Source organism: Furipterus horrens, unplaced genomic scaffold (assembly GCF_987537825.1).
Source record: "Furipterus horrens unplaced genomic scaffold, mFurHor1.1.pri manual_scaffold_10, whole genome shotgun sequence".
NCBI lineage: Eukaryota > Metazoa > Chordata > Mammalia > Chiroptera > Furipteridae > Furipterus > Furipterus horrens.
Window position 1 is genome coordinate 261,650 of NW_028327180.1, and position 16,168 is coordinate 277,817.

General features: G+C 45.5%; 1 protein-coding gene across 1 annotated transcript in view; it reads right to left on the reverse strand.

Moving 5' to 3' along the window:
- ZGRF1 (zinc finger GRF-type containing 1) overlaps nucleotides 1-16,141 on the reverse strand; it is a 43,048-nt gene extending 26,907 nt beyond the window's left edge. Inside the window, exons 1-9 of the mRNA XM_090288995.1 lie at nucleotides 16,058-16,141; nucleotides 14,694-14,774; nucleotides 13,508-13,567; nucleotides 12,079-12,267; nucleotides 9,342-11,526; nucleotides 8,955-9,028; nucleotides 6,578-6,643; nucleotides 5,475-5,558; nucleotides 3,932-4,096 (exon numbers count right to left, since the gene is read on the reverse strand). Coding sequence (XP_090145121.1) covers nucleotides 3,932-4,096; nucleotides 5,475-5,558; nucleotides 6,578-6,643; nucleotides 8,955-9,028; nucleotides 9,342-11,526; nucleotides 12,079-12,267; nucleotides 13,508-13,567; nucleotides 14,694-14,774; nucleotides 16,058-16,078 — 2,925 coding nt within the window. The 5' untranslated portion in view covers nucleotides 16,079-16,141. The remainder of the gene's footprint in view (nucleotides 1-3,931; nucleotides 4,097-5,474; nucleotides 5,559-6,577; nucleotides 6,644-8,954; nucleotides 9,029-9,341; nucleotides 11,527-12,078; nucleotides 12,268-13,507; nucleotides 13,568-14,693; nucleotides 14,775-16,057) is intronic.
- Nucleotides 16,142-16,168: the final 27 nt, after the last annotated feature.

The window sequence follows — 16,168 nt, forward strand, 5'->3', positions numbered from 1 at the left end:
ACACAGAACCTAGAACCTGTTGTTTTTGAAGCATGCCAGATTCTGATCTGAATCGATCTGGGTTATAGGAAATTTGGTTCTGAAGATCAATTCCCAGTTTGAGGGGCTCAGGTGGAGACATCGTGTTTGGAGCAGGAAGACCCCAGGAGTGAGCAGCTTCTGTTCCGCCCTCAGGTCTAGTTGACCTGTAGCTGATCCAAACCTCAAGATACTGCCCCCAAATAAGTGACGGTTTCTGACAGGTTCCAGACCTCAACAGTCGTAGTACTGTTATTCTCCCTGAAGCCTTTAATTTTGCTGCTGCTTCCAGAAATCAATCACCTTAAAAATCTAGTATGACTGAAGTGTGCTCCCCTGAAAAGTGACATTGAATCCCCAAGTGTTAGTGTATTTGGAAACAGGGCCTTTAAGAGATAACAAAGGCCATGGGAATCCACAGGCTGAGGGAGGGTCCCTGATCCGCACACAAGGAAAGGCCATGGGAGGACAGGGAGAAGGCAGCCATCTGCCGGCCAGAGTCCCCCTGAGAAAATGCATCAGCTGGAACCTGGCTCTGGCACTGAACAGCCCCGGAACTGCGATGTGCTGGGTACACGGCGCTGGCGGCGGAGCTGACTGCACGCCCCCGCATCTTTCTCCACCCGGGACCACCACCAAGAGTCCGCCCCCAGCAGTGAGGGGCCTCCCTCTCCCTTTTCTGCCCCATCCCATGACACCCAGTGCAGCCACCTCCACACTTCCCCTCCTTACTGAGCCACACCCCTGCTTCCGGCCACCACCATCCAGGGCTCCTCTTTGCCGGTTTCCCTACCCCCACACACCCTTCCCTTGTCCACAGTGAGACCCCCAGCAACATAAACTCGGCCACATGCCTTTCTGCCGAAACCCCTTCAGTGACACCATCCACGGGAAGCACTTGCTGCGCCTGGTCCCGCTGCTCACTGTCCCAACCTCAGCTAATGACCATGCTCCCTCTCACCCATACAGCCCAGCTTTCTCCACCCACCCACCCCGCTCTGCGATCTCAGGGCCCGGCCTCCCCACAGCGGGAGCCACCCCCTGCCCGCCCGGAAGCAACTCCCCAGCTGTACAGGCAGCACTCAGCTGGCTGGTACCTGGGTCCCCTGCAGGCCTTTGGGGGCCGTGTCATGCCTGCCTCATCCATCACCGACACCTGTGTTTACGAGTCCCGACCACCAGGAGGTGTGCGTGGACACTGTTGAGTTCCTATTTACTCAAGCATCTTACACTTCACAGTAAGAGTCACAGTCTATTTCACAGTCTCCCACGCTTCTGATTAAGATCATGCCTACGCCACGCACAGCCTTTGCTACTACTGCTGGGACTCTTCCTATTAATTTTTCTAATTGGTTTAGGAAAGCGATCAATTTTGTTCAACTCCTTTATAAAGTTCTTCTCATTTTTAATTGATTATTTCAATTCTATTTCTTAGCTTCTAGTTATGTATGCTTTTCATTTCATGTCATATTGCAAAAGTCAAAATATCTTCAAGTAACAAAGACAGCACTCACTAGCATTCTATCTATTCTAACAAATTACTCTTCTATCTCAGCACTAAAATAATGTTAGTTGGCTGCTGGTAAACTTTCTTGATCATATTAAAGAATCGTCCAGTCTTAATATTTTCAGTTTTAGTTTTTAAAAGATTCCTTTTTTAGAAACTAACAAAACATTTTACTCCCAACTATTAAAACTTTTTAAATATTATACCTTATTTGCTTCCCATGAAATCCTCTCTGATTTAAAATTATAGTCCAAATAATGATATGAAAGTTGTGAATCTTTAGGAGAAAAATCTAAAGTTGCTGTGGGGAAAGAAAAGCAAAGATCTTTACATAACTGTTTGTTCAATGTCAAATAACTTTTTAATGTAACTCATATTTATAATTTACTTACAATAATTTTCAATTGAGTCCTTATGAAACTCAGCTACCATTTGAAAACTGTCTTCAATAGTAAAGCTATCCCCACCTTTTGGAAAGGTTTCTTCATCTGGGAACTAGAAAACAGACCCACTGAACAGTTTATTTGGAAAGAAGAAAAAGTGTGATCACATCTATAGCTTTCTATATTTACACACATAGTATAGTTTGTGGTTATCATTTGAGACAGAAAAAGAGAAACAATTCGAAGAACCATTCAGGGAGGGCAGAGCACAGTATATGTCATCAGTTCTCATGAATCACGTCTTACATGGCAACAGCGTGGAAGCAGGAGTGACGTGTTCACACCTACTGCACAAGCAACTGCGGGAGCCCATGTGTGTGCAGTCAGGCCACAGAGCACTTGCTTCAGTATGAGCTGTGCATTGCTCGCAGCACCTGTTAGGTGATTCTGCTGATTATAGGTCTTCAGAAAGATTGCATTGGATTCAGCATCGAACAAAAAAGTACTGTGTTCACAGAAAGGCAAGAGGCACAGCAGCATGGTGCACGGGAGGAATCCACGCCCATGCCAATCCAAGACTTCTTTCAATCCATGTGACATGAAAAGTCTAAGTGGAGGGGGAGAGTTCTGCACCTGGCTATCCCACTGCGAGTAAACGCCACACCACTCAGCTATACTAAGAATGGTAGGACCGTGTGCTTAATAAAGGCTTGGGTCTCGGCGACGAAGCGCGGCACCCTGTCAGCAATGGCGCCTGCCTAAGTGGTGCGCAGCGGTGCTTCTGCAGTCGGTGATAGAAGCTTAGAGCTGCGTGAAACGGTACTTTTAAAGTTCTGAGACTGCCAGCCCTGGGAAATCTGTTGCACAGATTCCAGAGATGCTCCCCTCTGTTGGTAGGTCGTCACTGGGAATAGTTCTTACAAACTCAGGATGTACACGTGACGTGATGACAGTGAAAACAATTAGGAGGAGAGCAGTGGCCACAAGTTTCTTTTCCAATACAGAGCAACTCTCTAATGTACCCTTTTCTCCAAAAACACAGGCAACGAGAAACACACGTCTCTGTTCTTAAGGACAGTAAGTAGCAACGGTAACCCTGCACCACAACCCGTACGGAGGAGGGGAAAGAGTGTGCGCTGGGCGATCGGAGAAAGTCCAACCAAGTCCCCTCTGCCGGAGAGCCCAGCAGGTGGAAGCGGAGCACTGCCGTCTGGGGAAGCAGCGGGCCTTGTCTCCTCAAGGTGACGGCTGCTGATCCTGCTGCTGGTGCGTAACCTACAGAAGCACAGCACGTGAACCCAAGTTCATGCCAGCACGCACATGTCTGCAGTGGCATCGGCTGTAGCAGCCCAAATGCAAACAATGCTGCCAGTTCAGGGGGGCGTATTCATACGACGAACCACACCCCGCAACGGAAAAGACCACCGGCAGCCGCAGGCAACAGCAGGGGCGAGTTTTAAGGTGGCCAGGCTGAACAAAAGGCACAAGATACGGCCCAGAATGCCCAAGTTTAAAAGCAAAACCGGGGAGAGGGGAGCCTCTGGGAACGCTGTTTCCCAAGGGTGGTTTGCTCAGTGGTCATCACCGAGCTGTGTGCTGATCCTGCATGTGCATTATGGCTTCATCAAATGGGAGATTTTAACATCTCTTTAAGAAACACTGTTTCAAAGACATAAATGTCACTCTCTCTGCAGGACTTCCATCTGGTGGCAATGAGAGCTCTGTGTCATACCGAAGGGGAAAAGCTGTCTATGTGCGACCTGCCTATATGCTCTTGTCACAGATTCCTAGTCTTCTCTGGAGTGAAAAGAAATCCTTTAAATTCCTGATCCTAAGAAAGCAGTAATTCTTTCAAATAAAATATTTTTGCCTTATGTGGTTTGATTTCAGATGTTGTTTGTCAAGTTACTAAAGTCCTTTTGATTTACAGCCATACAAAAATTTTGGTAAACTCCCTTTACAAAGTTTAGCACTGGCACCAAGAGAATGATCTGGCCGGACACAGCCATAGAGAAACTGTTACCTGCAGGAAGGCAGCCTGTGGACCCGCGCTCGGCAGCCCGGCCACGCGGCTGTCCTGCTGGAGGGGGCCTGGGGCCGGAGCGCAGGCCGGCTGGGAGCTGCGCCCTCTGACCGCCACAGCGCCAGCTGCCGATCCTCGCACTGGATGGCCTTGAACCTCGACGGGCTGCAGGTGATTAGAAATGAGCGCTGCATGAGTGTATATTGACAGACACCCGCACAATGTGCATATACACAGAGAAGAATTCACCATTCAGCTTCCTACTAAGGATTCCCTAACGTAAGTAATTATGAGGGGACTAATGCCGAACCCAGGAGGCCCTGGTGTCCTCAAACGCGTCAGAGGTAACTCTGGTGCCCCGATCCGGCCGAGCTCCAGCTCGGCAGTGGTAGGTGTGAATCTTCTGTGACGAGCACACGTACTGCAGTAACCGCGAGCTTAAGAGCGCGGGACCCTCCCAGTGGCCCCTTCCCCAGCCTTAGCGCACGTCCTCGATGTCCCGGGGCAGGCCTGCAGTCACCACCCCGAGAACCAGCTCCTCTGCAAGTGCTGAGGGCGGGCCTCTGCTTCACTGGGGCCCCGAGGGCCACCCCAGTCCCCGCTGGCACAGGGGCCATGCAGGCAGAAGGAGCACAGGGAGCCTTGTCCTCTGAGTCCCGTGAGCACTGGCTCCACTGCGAGGGGCGGTGGGCTCTGATCTGTCCCATCGCCCAAGAGCAAAGGCCAGTGCAGCCCACCCCCACCCCCCACCCCCGCCACAGAGGCAGCTCAGAGGGGGCTTCCTCCTCAGGTGGAGGCTCCCAGGCCCCGGTGGCTTTCTCGGCTACTCCCTGGAGGGTCCCGGAACTTCTAACCACACAGGGTGGCTTGCCAGGACAGTATCAGAACCAACGGGCTGCACCTAGAGGAGGAATGTGTTTCTACCTGATCAAGGAGCCAAGAGGCAGCAGCAACGCATGATCTAAATAGTCTCTTGATTAGAAATGAATATTCTCAATCCCAGATTTGAAAGGAAAGTCAAGTCTGTAATGCCCCTTCTACAGAACTTTAGCTGAAAACATTATTCTAAATTTGAAACATTTCCATGTAAAAGTCTCGCCTGTTTCCAGTAGGGCATCTCTGCTCAGCTGGCCTGGAAGCCACGCCCCCACGCGCACACAAACGTGTCTTCCAGGATGCTGCCGTCCCCGCCCTGAGGCTGCTGGGCTGTAGGCAACCACAGCCAGGCACTGGGGTGCCGCTGTCACAGAGTGGCGCCCCCGCGGGCTGAGACTGTGGACATGGGGACACTGTGTCTGACCCAGGCTGTGAGGAGCCCTCATTAGCTGCACTGCGCACCCTCCACGACCAACCCCCGGGGACCCTCACCATTAACAGAGGGGACTTGAGACCTAAAACAGGTAGGAGTCTCGTTTCACTTGTTCTTAAAACCAGGAGAACTCCTTCTGCTCCCCGACCTCCTGCTAGGAACACTCGATGGTTGTGTAAAAAACAGCAGGAAAACTCACTGAGTTAGAAAATCAATGTGCTTCACACATTTTACCTGAGGGTCCCAGGTTTTTCTCTCTATTTGTTTAGGAGGAACAGCTGGAAAAGCGGGCTCTTCTTCACTTCCCAAGGAAAAGAACTAGAATAAAATAGCAGTAATATGGGCATGAGTTTCGTGAGAAAATACTCTGTAACTGCAAGTCGGGTTCCCTTTGAGCACCCATCTCCTCTACCCGCCTCCTTCGCCCTGGATGGCGAGAGCTGCCCGCAGAGCCGCGCCCCAGCACAGAAGGCGCGCGCGGCTGGCCTCACACTCGTTACAAAATTCTAGTCCAGAAACTAATTGAGTCTTTTAACATGAGAAAAAAATTATTGGGGACGTTATAAATCACCCGTCAGACCTAATGCTGATGTTAATGAGGATTATTTAATTCACAAACCAGTAAGAAATGAAAGGAGGAGAAACTGTTAACAGTGGAAGTTTATTTAAAGAATGAATCATCTAGCAACCAAAAAAGACAAGATGTCAGCAACAACCAGTCATTTTCATTTAAAGACAGTAAAGTCACCGTAAAAATACAAATGTACTCCTATATTAATGCTAAAAAGATTAAAAGTTTGATTTGAAAGACTGTGAAACCTTCATTACTGTGAGATCACAATAGATTTTGTTAAAATAACAGTGACATTTATTTTAAATGGCAATGCATTCTGGAGGAAAACACAGTGATGGGTCTGCTGCAGTTTATACTTGGTGGGAACTGTCCTTGGAAAAGGTTAAGCCCTATTTTTCCAGTGGAAACAACCCAGCAAGACTGTGATCATCTGTAAGCTAAATGATGCAGCCGCTGTTTGATTTTATTGTTGTGGTGACAAAAGACTGAGTCACCACAACACGGATGGTCTGTCCTGCTCTGTTTCAGGCAGGGGAGCTAGGACAGCAGCTGCTGCCGGCAATGACAATCCGCGGGTCAGGGATGCTCGCAAGTTTGATCCTGTAGCCCACAGAGGACATTCAAACGGAAGACAGCTAAAGGAATATGGCGGGGTAACCAGTCACAGATGACCTGCGGACTGGCGGTGCGGAACGCAGACATGAGTTACAGGGCACGCCCCCAGGCCCAAGTGCAACTCCCAGCTACATCACAGTTAACTCGCCTGCCAAGACTGCAGTGGTTCCCCCGCCTCAGCTCCACTTTCTTCCATCAGCGATGACGCAGAACACTAAGGTGAGGGAAACCAGGGGCAACAGTAAGTTACAAAATGACAAACTTTTATAGACATAAAAGGAAGAACACCATAATAATCAAAGAAACACAAACTAAATGTTGATTAAACACTACTTTCACATTGCAAAAACTTCAGGTACTGGTGACTATGGAGAGAAATAAGTATCCATCTTGTAAACAGTCAAGTATTTAGATTTGACAATTTATATCAAGAAACTAAGGAAGTTGTTCTTAGCCTTTACGGTAGTCAACACTTCCAGGGATCCAATCCAAGAAAATAACATAAATGTAAGCAATGATTTATGTGTAAAAACATTTACTCACATTTTACTTATATAGAAAAACACTGGAAATAATTAAAATCTTCAAAATTAGCGAACTGTTTGCCAAAGCAAAGTGTATGTACAAGATGAAAGAAATAACCTTTGAAAATATTAAGTTTTTAACCCTCTGAGTGCGAACGTCGCTGTGAGTGATGCTGACAAATTTTCCTAAAAGTGCCCACGTCCCTCCCAGCGACTTTTTCGATGGCTATAAATGTAAATAACAACAGAATAATTCGTATTTTATGTTTTGTTCTCTTTTTGTACCTTAGGTTATATATTGATATAACTTTTTCTCATGTTGATCCAAATTTCAAACTTTCACGCTGTTCAAATACTGACATATTGTTATAATTTTTACTTACATTTTAAATGGTCCTTTTAATTTATCTTTGCTATAATCATCGAAACTCTATGCAGTGTGCATAAGGAAGCTTTTGCTAATGGACATTTTCATTGCTTCACAGCATAGCATTAGCATTTTGTTCATAAACTGTTTTTCACTGTTGATATCTACTGATATATGTCTCTAGTGTGAATGCCGTTTGTGTTCATTTTTTTTGTACATTATGAAGTTTTCTTTTTTTTTCCAAAAAATTTTGCAATATTTGGCATACTTCCTGCTTGTTACCCATGTTGTATTTTTTTCAAATTATAATCATAGGTTTTATATTATGCCATATATTATAGTTTAAAAGCCATATTGAAGGAAAGAATTTATTTTTTCTAAAATTATTGCTATAATTTTTAACACAATAAATTTTTTGCTAAATTGCGTCAAAGAACACTGCTTACAAAAGAAGAGTGTATTTACTATATGTCGTGAAATTTTCAGCAAATTGTTATGAATAATAATGTTTTTATAGACATTTTCCATAAACTCAGCAAAATAGCCTGGCATTTCTCACACAAATTTTAGCAATTATGCATGGAACTCAGAGGGTTAATAATGTGAGAAAATACAACATGACATTAAAGGGAAAGGGAAAGGATGTAAAATTATTTGTACCCATCAACCTCACCTTATTTTTAAAAATGGGCGAAAAAAGTTGGAAAAGTTAATAATTGTCTGAGTGACAGTTTTATTTTTTCCTAACCTTTTTCTGTATTTAAAAAAGGGAGGAAAAAATCAAGAATAAGAGAAAAAAACCCAAAAGAGCAGTAGCAAGGAAACCAGGGTGAGGCACCAACGGGCAAACGGAACCCTGAACCTGGCGCCCTCAGCATGGCTGCTGGGCAGCACCGCGCCGCGCAGGGGACTGCTGTCCCTCCGAATGCGCTGCGCCCCCACGGAGAGGCGCTCACCTAGGTGACTTACTCCAGAATCTCAGTGCGTCCCATTAGCACCGTTATCTTTTCTGTTACCGCCACGCTCCCACACTGGCGGCGAGGCGCCCTGCGCCTGCGGGATGTTCCGTGGCCGAGGGAAGCACGACCAGTGGCTCCTGGCGGGCCAGACCCTGAGCCAGTCGCGCTCAGGGCAGCCGCACTCTCAGGTCGTCTCTCTCAGTGGCTCCGCGTCCTGAGAGGCTGCGTTTCCAGAAACACTATAAAAAGCTGCTCGCGTGGGAGAATCAACATGGAACAGAAATCTCATCTACTCCCAGGTTTGAGAAGCTAGTCCACACATCCCATCACTAACAGTGTTCCTTTAAAAATTAAATGTTCATGTAATCATTTCACAATGTACACTGTATCATGTTACACTGTATTCCTTAAACAAATACAATGTTACATGTCCATTATGCCCCAACAAAGCTCAGAAAAATAGCTACTATTTCAGTCGTTCAGCCACTAACTGCTCAGGGGGTGGAACTGCTAGGCGTTCCTTTCGGCTGAGGGATCAAAATACACCTGAGATAAGAGGTGGCGTCATGACACTGGACAGCTTGGGACCCTCTATTTTTATAGCCTCATTCCAAACTACAGGACATTCTACATCAAAACAAAAAAACGCATACAGTGATAGAGAAAGGAATGTACCTGTTGAGACTCCTGGTTCAGGTGAGGAGACCTTGGAACAGCTTGTGAAATTCCTGTAGTCAATGGCTTCCCGGCTGTAATGAACAAAACCCAGTGATTTCACTTATCATACATGTAGCAGCGCTCTAAGACATTTTGAAACCTATGTCTAAAACTGAATGAAATAAGAAATAAAACTGTGCCGACTGGGGAGTGGGCTGAGGCCTGGGCAAGCAGGGAGACTCACTTCTCGCTGCATGATCCTCTGCAGGAAGTGATTTCACCAAGCATGTGTATCACCTACTGAAATACCACCTCCAACGTGATCCTCTAACATAGCCTCCAGAGCAAGCATCGTCTCGTCCTGGAACGCTAGAGAACAATCCAAAACAGACATGCCATTCTCACCTTCAGGGCTGTCCCCTGGCCCGTGTGTCCGCAGCATTCCATGGGGTTTGAAGGCAGCATTTGTCTTTTTCAGTATTTCCAAGCTTTCTAAAGCCGTAGTGTGTTCAGACAACGACTTTAAAAGGGAAAGGCTATTGACTAATCCAGAAGGTTCTGAAGAATTCCTAGGACTCTTCCAGCACCGTCTATTTTCTCCAGCAGTACCTCCTTCAGTGTGGTCACGGGTTAAACTAGGAATCCCTTCCACATCTTCAGATTCAGGAATACGTGCTTCTGTGTCTTTGGGAATAGGTTGCTTTTTTCCCAGAGGGTAAAACAAAGAATTGGAAACTTGGGAGTCTGATTTATCAAGACCGACGCACCCTTCAGCATGACTCTGACTGGCAGCTAATAGCTGGATACCGTGGTCACTGCCAGAGGTTGACGGTAAAACCTGGTCATTGTTTTCATCTAGGTCACTTCCCGTAATAAAAGGCTGATGATGAGTCTGCTCTGAAAAGAGGCTGCTTGCAGGAATCTGATTAGTGTCTGTGTTTAAAAAGTGAGGACTATGTAAATCTGAGTTTTTACCTTTAGGTTTATTTGGGAGTGAAGCAAAACAGCAGGTACTTTGGGCTGTCTGGATGGGTGTATTCACATCTTCATCACTCATGTACACACCATCGGTCCGCTCCACAGTGGGGTCACCCCACCCTGCTACTCCACCTCCAAGGGGCGCAGCGTTGCCCCAGAGCCGTGGCGGCAGAATCTCTTTGGTAGGAAGTGTCCCTGCAGGCTCACCCCCAGCAGGCGTTAAGAGAGACAGAGGTGCACCGCCACCTCCTCCTCCACAGCGCCCAGCCTCACCTTTCCTCTGAACTCCCGAAGCGCAGTCACCGGCCAAGGCTTCCTCCCCGCCGCCCCCTGGATCCTGGGGCAGTCCGTTGCTTTCCTGGGATTCCTCCTCAGTGTCGCTCGTTTCAAAATTGCTCAGATTAAAATTTACCTCCAAAACCGGTTGTGTTACATTCCTCATGGGTTCATGAATATTAAGACTTTCACAATCAGCATTCCTTCTAGAAAACATGTCGGTAATAGCATCAGAGATCCTAGAATTGCTCCTTAGTGAAGATTCCATTTGTAGATGGTCAGCCTGGGGCAGGTAAGACACCGTGTGTTCAGAGCCTTTCTCTGGCACTCCACATGCATTCACCTCCTGACCATTTTCTCTAAGGGAGCCTTTTGCGCACATCTGGTCGCTTTGATGAACAGGTATTTTAACATTTTCCTGAATGTCAGATTTTGATACTATGCCATCATTTTCCACATTGCCACAGGTAACAGGTAAGCTGCTGCTTTCACAGAATGAAGGAATTTCTAATATTGCTTCCTGATTCCAGAATGGATCAGTATTGTCTATCAGCTTGTCTTTATTATACTTTTTCCCATTTTCAGCATCTGTTTCTAAGAACTGTATCCTTTTTTGTACCAAAAGGTCTCTCAAATTTAAATTTACGTTCTCTCCCGGAGCCTTGGGTTTCCTTTCCAGATCACTTCCCTCAACAGTAGAGGAATGAGCAGGTGAACTGTGTGAGGATAAATACACGGCCCACCGGCTTTTACTTCTCGTAGTGCTTTCTGATGGCCGCTGGTGCTGTAAGCTTTGTGTGCTCCCCTCAGCCAGCTCTTCCTGTTCAGCAAAGCACTTGGGTTTAGTGGGAATCTTTAAACTTCCTTGTGTCTGCTCCCAAGGGGAGTGTCCTGTCATCACAGGATTCACCTCTTTGCATGTACTAGTTGATTTGGGCCTCAGAAGAGCTAGGATCTGTGCTTTGCTCCTGACGTTCTGCGCAGCTCCTGAACAGTGAGGGGCCAAGCTACCTCCTTCCGTGGGCTCCCTGGCCGGCAAAGAAGCGGAGTACTCCTCTCCCCACAGCACCTCTGGGCTACCCCTGAAGGACGGGGCCGAGCCAGCTGGAGAGGGAGAGGGGCCACGTCGCCCTCTGCCCTTGTAGACGGCAGTGTCCTTGGAGTCTGCCAGAACACTGCTCACGTCTTTCTCGCCAACACCTGAGAACAGAGGAGGTGCGCGCAAGAACGGAGAAAGAAAAACAAGGCCAGGGTCTGCAGTCTCCAGTGACGCAGCAGATTCACCATTCTCCATAACGACCATTTTCTTTGGCACTTGGCGTGGTCCTTGAAAACCCTAAAAATATTAAAACAATTATTAGCTGTTCTAGTGCCTATAAAGAAAATGTGAAATGAACCAGGTAAGACAAAGAAGAAAAAAAGGAATGTGTATGCTCTGTAAGGTGAAGTAATAATTAAGATATAAATTTTGTGCCCTGGCTGGTGTGGCGCAGTAAATTGAGCGCCAGCCTGCAAAATGAAAGGTCGCTGATTCAATTCCCAATCAGGTCACATGTCCAGGTTGTGGGCCGGGTCCCCAGTTGGGGGTGCGCGAGAGGCCACCAATTGGTGTTTCTCTCGCCCATTGATGTTTCCCTCTCTTTCTCCCTCCCTTCTCCTCTCTCTGAAAATAATAGATAAATAAATTTAAAAAATCTTTTAAAAAAGGTAAAGTTTGTAAAGTTAAAACAAACTCATTTTTAAAGACCTTTTTTCTAATTTGTGTTCACTTTTAACCTAAGTATATACTATAAAGTGCCATGTTAATGAGGCTATAAGTTTCAAAATTCACTGCTTCTTGAAATGACTTGACAGGTGTATGCTGATCAGTATTTTCAGAGAAACTTACTGTGAACTTCCTTTTCAAACCAGCAGGCTGACATCTGAGGGACTGGCCAGAGGACATCAGCTGCCTCGGACTGAATGCGGGCGCCTCTTGACCGACAACGTTCTGGTGAAGAGCTCTGCTTCCAGCAGTGCGACCCTCCTCCACGGTGATTAAGTACCGATCACTTTCTAAGTCATCTCCAGGGTTCACCTGGATGTTAAAAAACGAATGTCAAAATCACAGGCATCTAATCATTTGATGACTTATGTGTTCTTGCAAGCTTACTAGCACCAGTAAGGCATGATGGATATTATATAAATTCTTTATTATTATCCCCTAGTTAAGTACCAACATGCACAAAAAAGTCACTAACACGTTTATTCTGCAGTATACTGGGGACCTGTAGGAGGCCCTTTGTTACAGGCTGGGGGCACAAAGAGAAGCAAGAAAAGTGTGCTTCCTCTCAAATTCACTTAGAATCCATACAACTAACTATAACTTTTAAAAATTAGAGCTATTAAATAACAAATATGTCTTTATTACAAATTAAGTATTGCTACAAATTACTAGTTGCTTAAACCATTGTAATCCAAAAAAGCATTTTAATCACCTTAAAAAACAAAGTATAACATTTGCCACCATCTGTAGCATAAAAATAAAATTATCACCTAATGGATAAAGTCTGTGTATTATCACAGCTAATGTGCTTAATTAGTGAAATAATTCTAAATGAAACACCAGTAGTTACCACCAATGAAGCATCTGTTAAAATTGCTTCTAGACCCTCTTTTGATATAGAAATATGACAAGCACTATTATGTAATATAAAATTTAAAAGTAGATTAAAGTCCGTGGCCTAAGTCAGCATGACAAGAAGACGTGGGCTAACACCTGCCGAGTCCCTGCACTGAATGGCGCCCCCCCCGGGGCACAGCCTGGCAGTCTGCCCACGTCGCGTGCCCCAGCGCGGCTGTCGGACACACACACTGAGCTGCAGGAGCACCTGGAAGAGGGACGTGACCTGAACACACAGCCCGTTCTCCTGAGTCTGGACACCCAACGCGCCTGTTGCCCCCCCCCCCCACAGGAAACACACAGAATCAGTGCATGAGACACAATTTTAAACAGGAGGAACTGCACAATCCCTGCCGTCCTCTGCCCATCGGGCCACGTCAGAGTCAGACTAGAGTCTCTGCCTGGGTGCACACTAACGTGGGCAAGTTCCTCCACTGCGCACGCTGCGCCCCCAATCCGCAGTCACGGGGCTGTGTGAGCAACACGTCAAGCACTCTCCACACGCTTCCAGCACAGGGTCTGGCTAATAAATGCTCAGTAAGTACTAGCTATGATTATTGCGATTAGTACCTTGACTACACTGTATAACAATGTTCATAAAATATACGAACATTTTGAAACCATACTTAAAAACAAGGTAGACACATTAAAATACCTCAAGACACTTCAGAAATAAACTGTCCAAACATTGTCCTTTGTCATCATATAAAATTGCCTGTATTAAAACAAAATAAATGTTAAAACAGGACACAACATCATCCTGTTTTTCTTAAATATCTTCAATAGCAAACCTGAAATTGCTCTATAAGTAAACTACGTCTGGAAAGGATCCCCTACTTTGTTCACTGGGTTTAGAAAGTGCGCCTGTCTCCAATGCCACTCACTCTGTGAAAGAGGGCAAGGCACGCCAGGAAACTGTGCCCCTTTCCTGATGACTGAGCCCTGCGAGGGCTGCGGAATGACAACTCGGTTAACGGGAGACGACAGGAGCTCGTCCGGGCAGAGAAAGGGCATCGCTAGGGCAAGAGGAAGCGCGCACACGGTGGCTGAGGATATAGTGATCTTAACTTGCGTGGATCACAGAAAATCTCTGGAGCCAATTTGAATTTATATTGTTTTCCTATAATCTACCAGTGTGAGGGGTATAATGCAGACATAAATACACGAGATAGTTAAAGCTGGATGCCATTAGCATGACCTTAATATTATGACTTTATATCACAAGAAGACATGAAGGATATTCAGAATCCAATCAGATATCTTTTTAATATAACACAAAACCTGTAAGATTCTGAAGCCTTGGCTCTAACCAAATAGAAAGAATATAAAAGAAAAAACTACACAGAATAACATCGAACGGTGAATGAATGAATTAGCTTAAGACAGGCAGTTAGAAAATAAGATAGATGGGGCCCTGACAGTGGCTCAGCTGGAGCATCATCCGGAGCACCAAAAAGGTGGTGGGTCCGATTCCCTGTCAGGGCACATACGGGAGGCATGTTATTGCTGTTTTTCTCTCACATCGATGCTTCTCTCTCTCTCTCTCTCTTGTTCTTCTTTTCTCTTTTTCTAAAACCAATATATATAGCCTCAGATGAGGATGTAAAAATATAGATATAGAAAGATAGGTAGACAGGGTCAGGCTAAACATCCATCTATTCAAATCAGAAGAATTAACCAATATCACCCCAATAAATTCAACGAAAAAGAGAACATGATAATGACATGACCTGAACAGAGGTATCCAGAGACCAACCCTCCAAAAGGGCACAACCTTGGACAGACCACTGCTACTGAAGCCGGAGGCAGCACCCTCGATTCCTGTCATTCTCTGTACTTACTTTGTTTCCTAAGTGCGTGACCTTCAGGATTCCATCTTGCCACACCTTTGATTTCTTCATCTTTTGGTGAGTATACAGTACCTTATATCCAAAAGCACAAAGTGAAGAAATGGTTTCTATTTATAAATATTAAATGTTATATGTTTTATACCCTCCTACAAACAAAAAATATTTAAGACACCTTTTATCAACACAGAAGCACTGATATCATAACAGTGATAAAAATCAATTAAAAAAAGAAACTAGAGCCCTGACTAGGGTGGCTCAGTGGACTGGGTACCATCTCACAAACTGAAAGGTCATGGATTTGACTCCCGGTCAGGGCATCTGCCTGGGCTGTGGGCCAGGTCCCCGGCTGGGGGCATGTGAAAAGCAACTGATCAATGTTTCTCTCCTTTTCTTCCTCTCTAAAAATAAACAAATGAAACCTTTAAAAAAGTTTAGAAAAAGAAACTAGGTAGTCAAAGGCAAGGGAGGGGAGAAAGGAGAAGCTAACAGAGCGACAACAGTAGATGTGAAGTTCTCAGTCACCAGCGGGGAGGAAAAGTGCGTTGGGTGGCATGGTGCCCCTGGTCCATGCGGCCCAGAGACTCCTGCGGGCTCTGGGAGGTCCACACTGATTTCCAAAGTCACTTGCCTTTCCCGTCTCATTCCTTCGGGAAAGCATAGTGGAGTTATACACGGGTTATTCGTGGGCAACACTGTAAGGTTCAATTTCAGACTGAATGCAGAAGCAGGTCTGAGAATCAAGTCCAAGGTTATAAAGACAGGCAGGCAAACAATGTACAGCAATGCTGCTCTTGTCAATGTTTCTTTGTTATTTTGATTGCTTTGGAAAATGTAGCCATTTTTAGAAATGTCAGTTATGTTAAATGTAACAGGTTTGTTTTTAATAAGTATTCTTCAGATTTCTCTTATCATTTCTAATATGAAAGACGTCAATAAATATAAGCCCCATAATCAAGAAATTATTTGGGGTCCTCAATTATTTTCAAGAGTAGAAAAGGGTCCTGAGGCCAAACAGTGCTTCTCTGATGTAGACAGAAGAGGCACGCTAGTTCTCCAAGAGAAATAAATAAATGATCTCCTGGTCCCAAAGCGTCCCAAGATTTTTTTCCGAAGGATGTCGTGTAGCAAATGTGCATAGGAGACAAGAGAAAGGGTTGCCAGTTAAACTATGGGGCAATATCTGAAAAATACACACATACTAAAAAATCCCTCGCTGTTCCTCTGACATGCAGATTTAACTAAATATCCTGCTTTCAGGCTTTGGCTTTTTTGTTTGTTTTTTCTTTGCTAAATCTGGAAACTTTAGCAACATGTGTAAAATGTGGAAAGAAGAAAAAAATAGTGGTAAGACTTACAATAAATTCTTGGCTTTCCATGGTTTCTTCTGAAGTTATAAACCAGAAAGGTCCGGAAAATGACCAGGGGTTGGTCAACTGCTTGTAACCCTGAAGTGGAAAATGACAAAG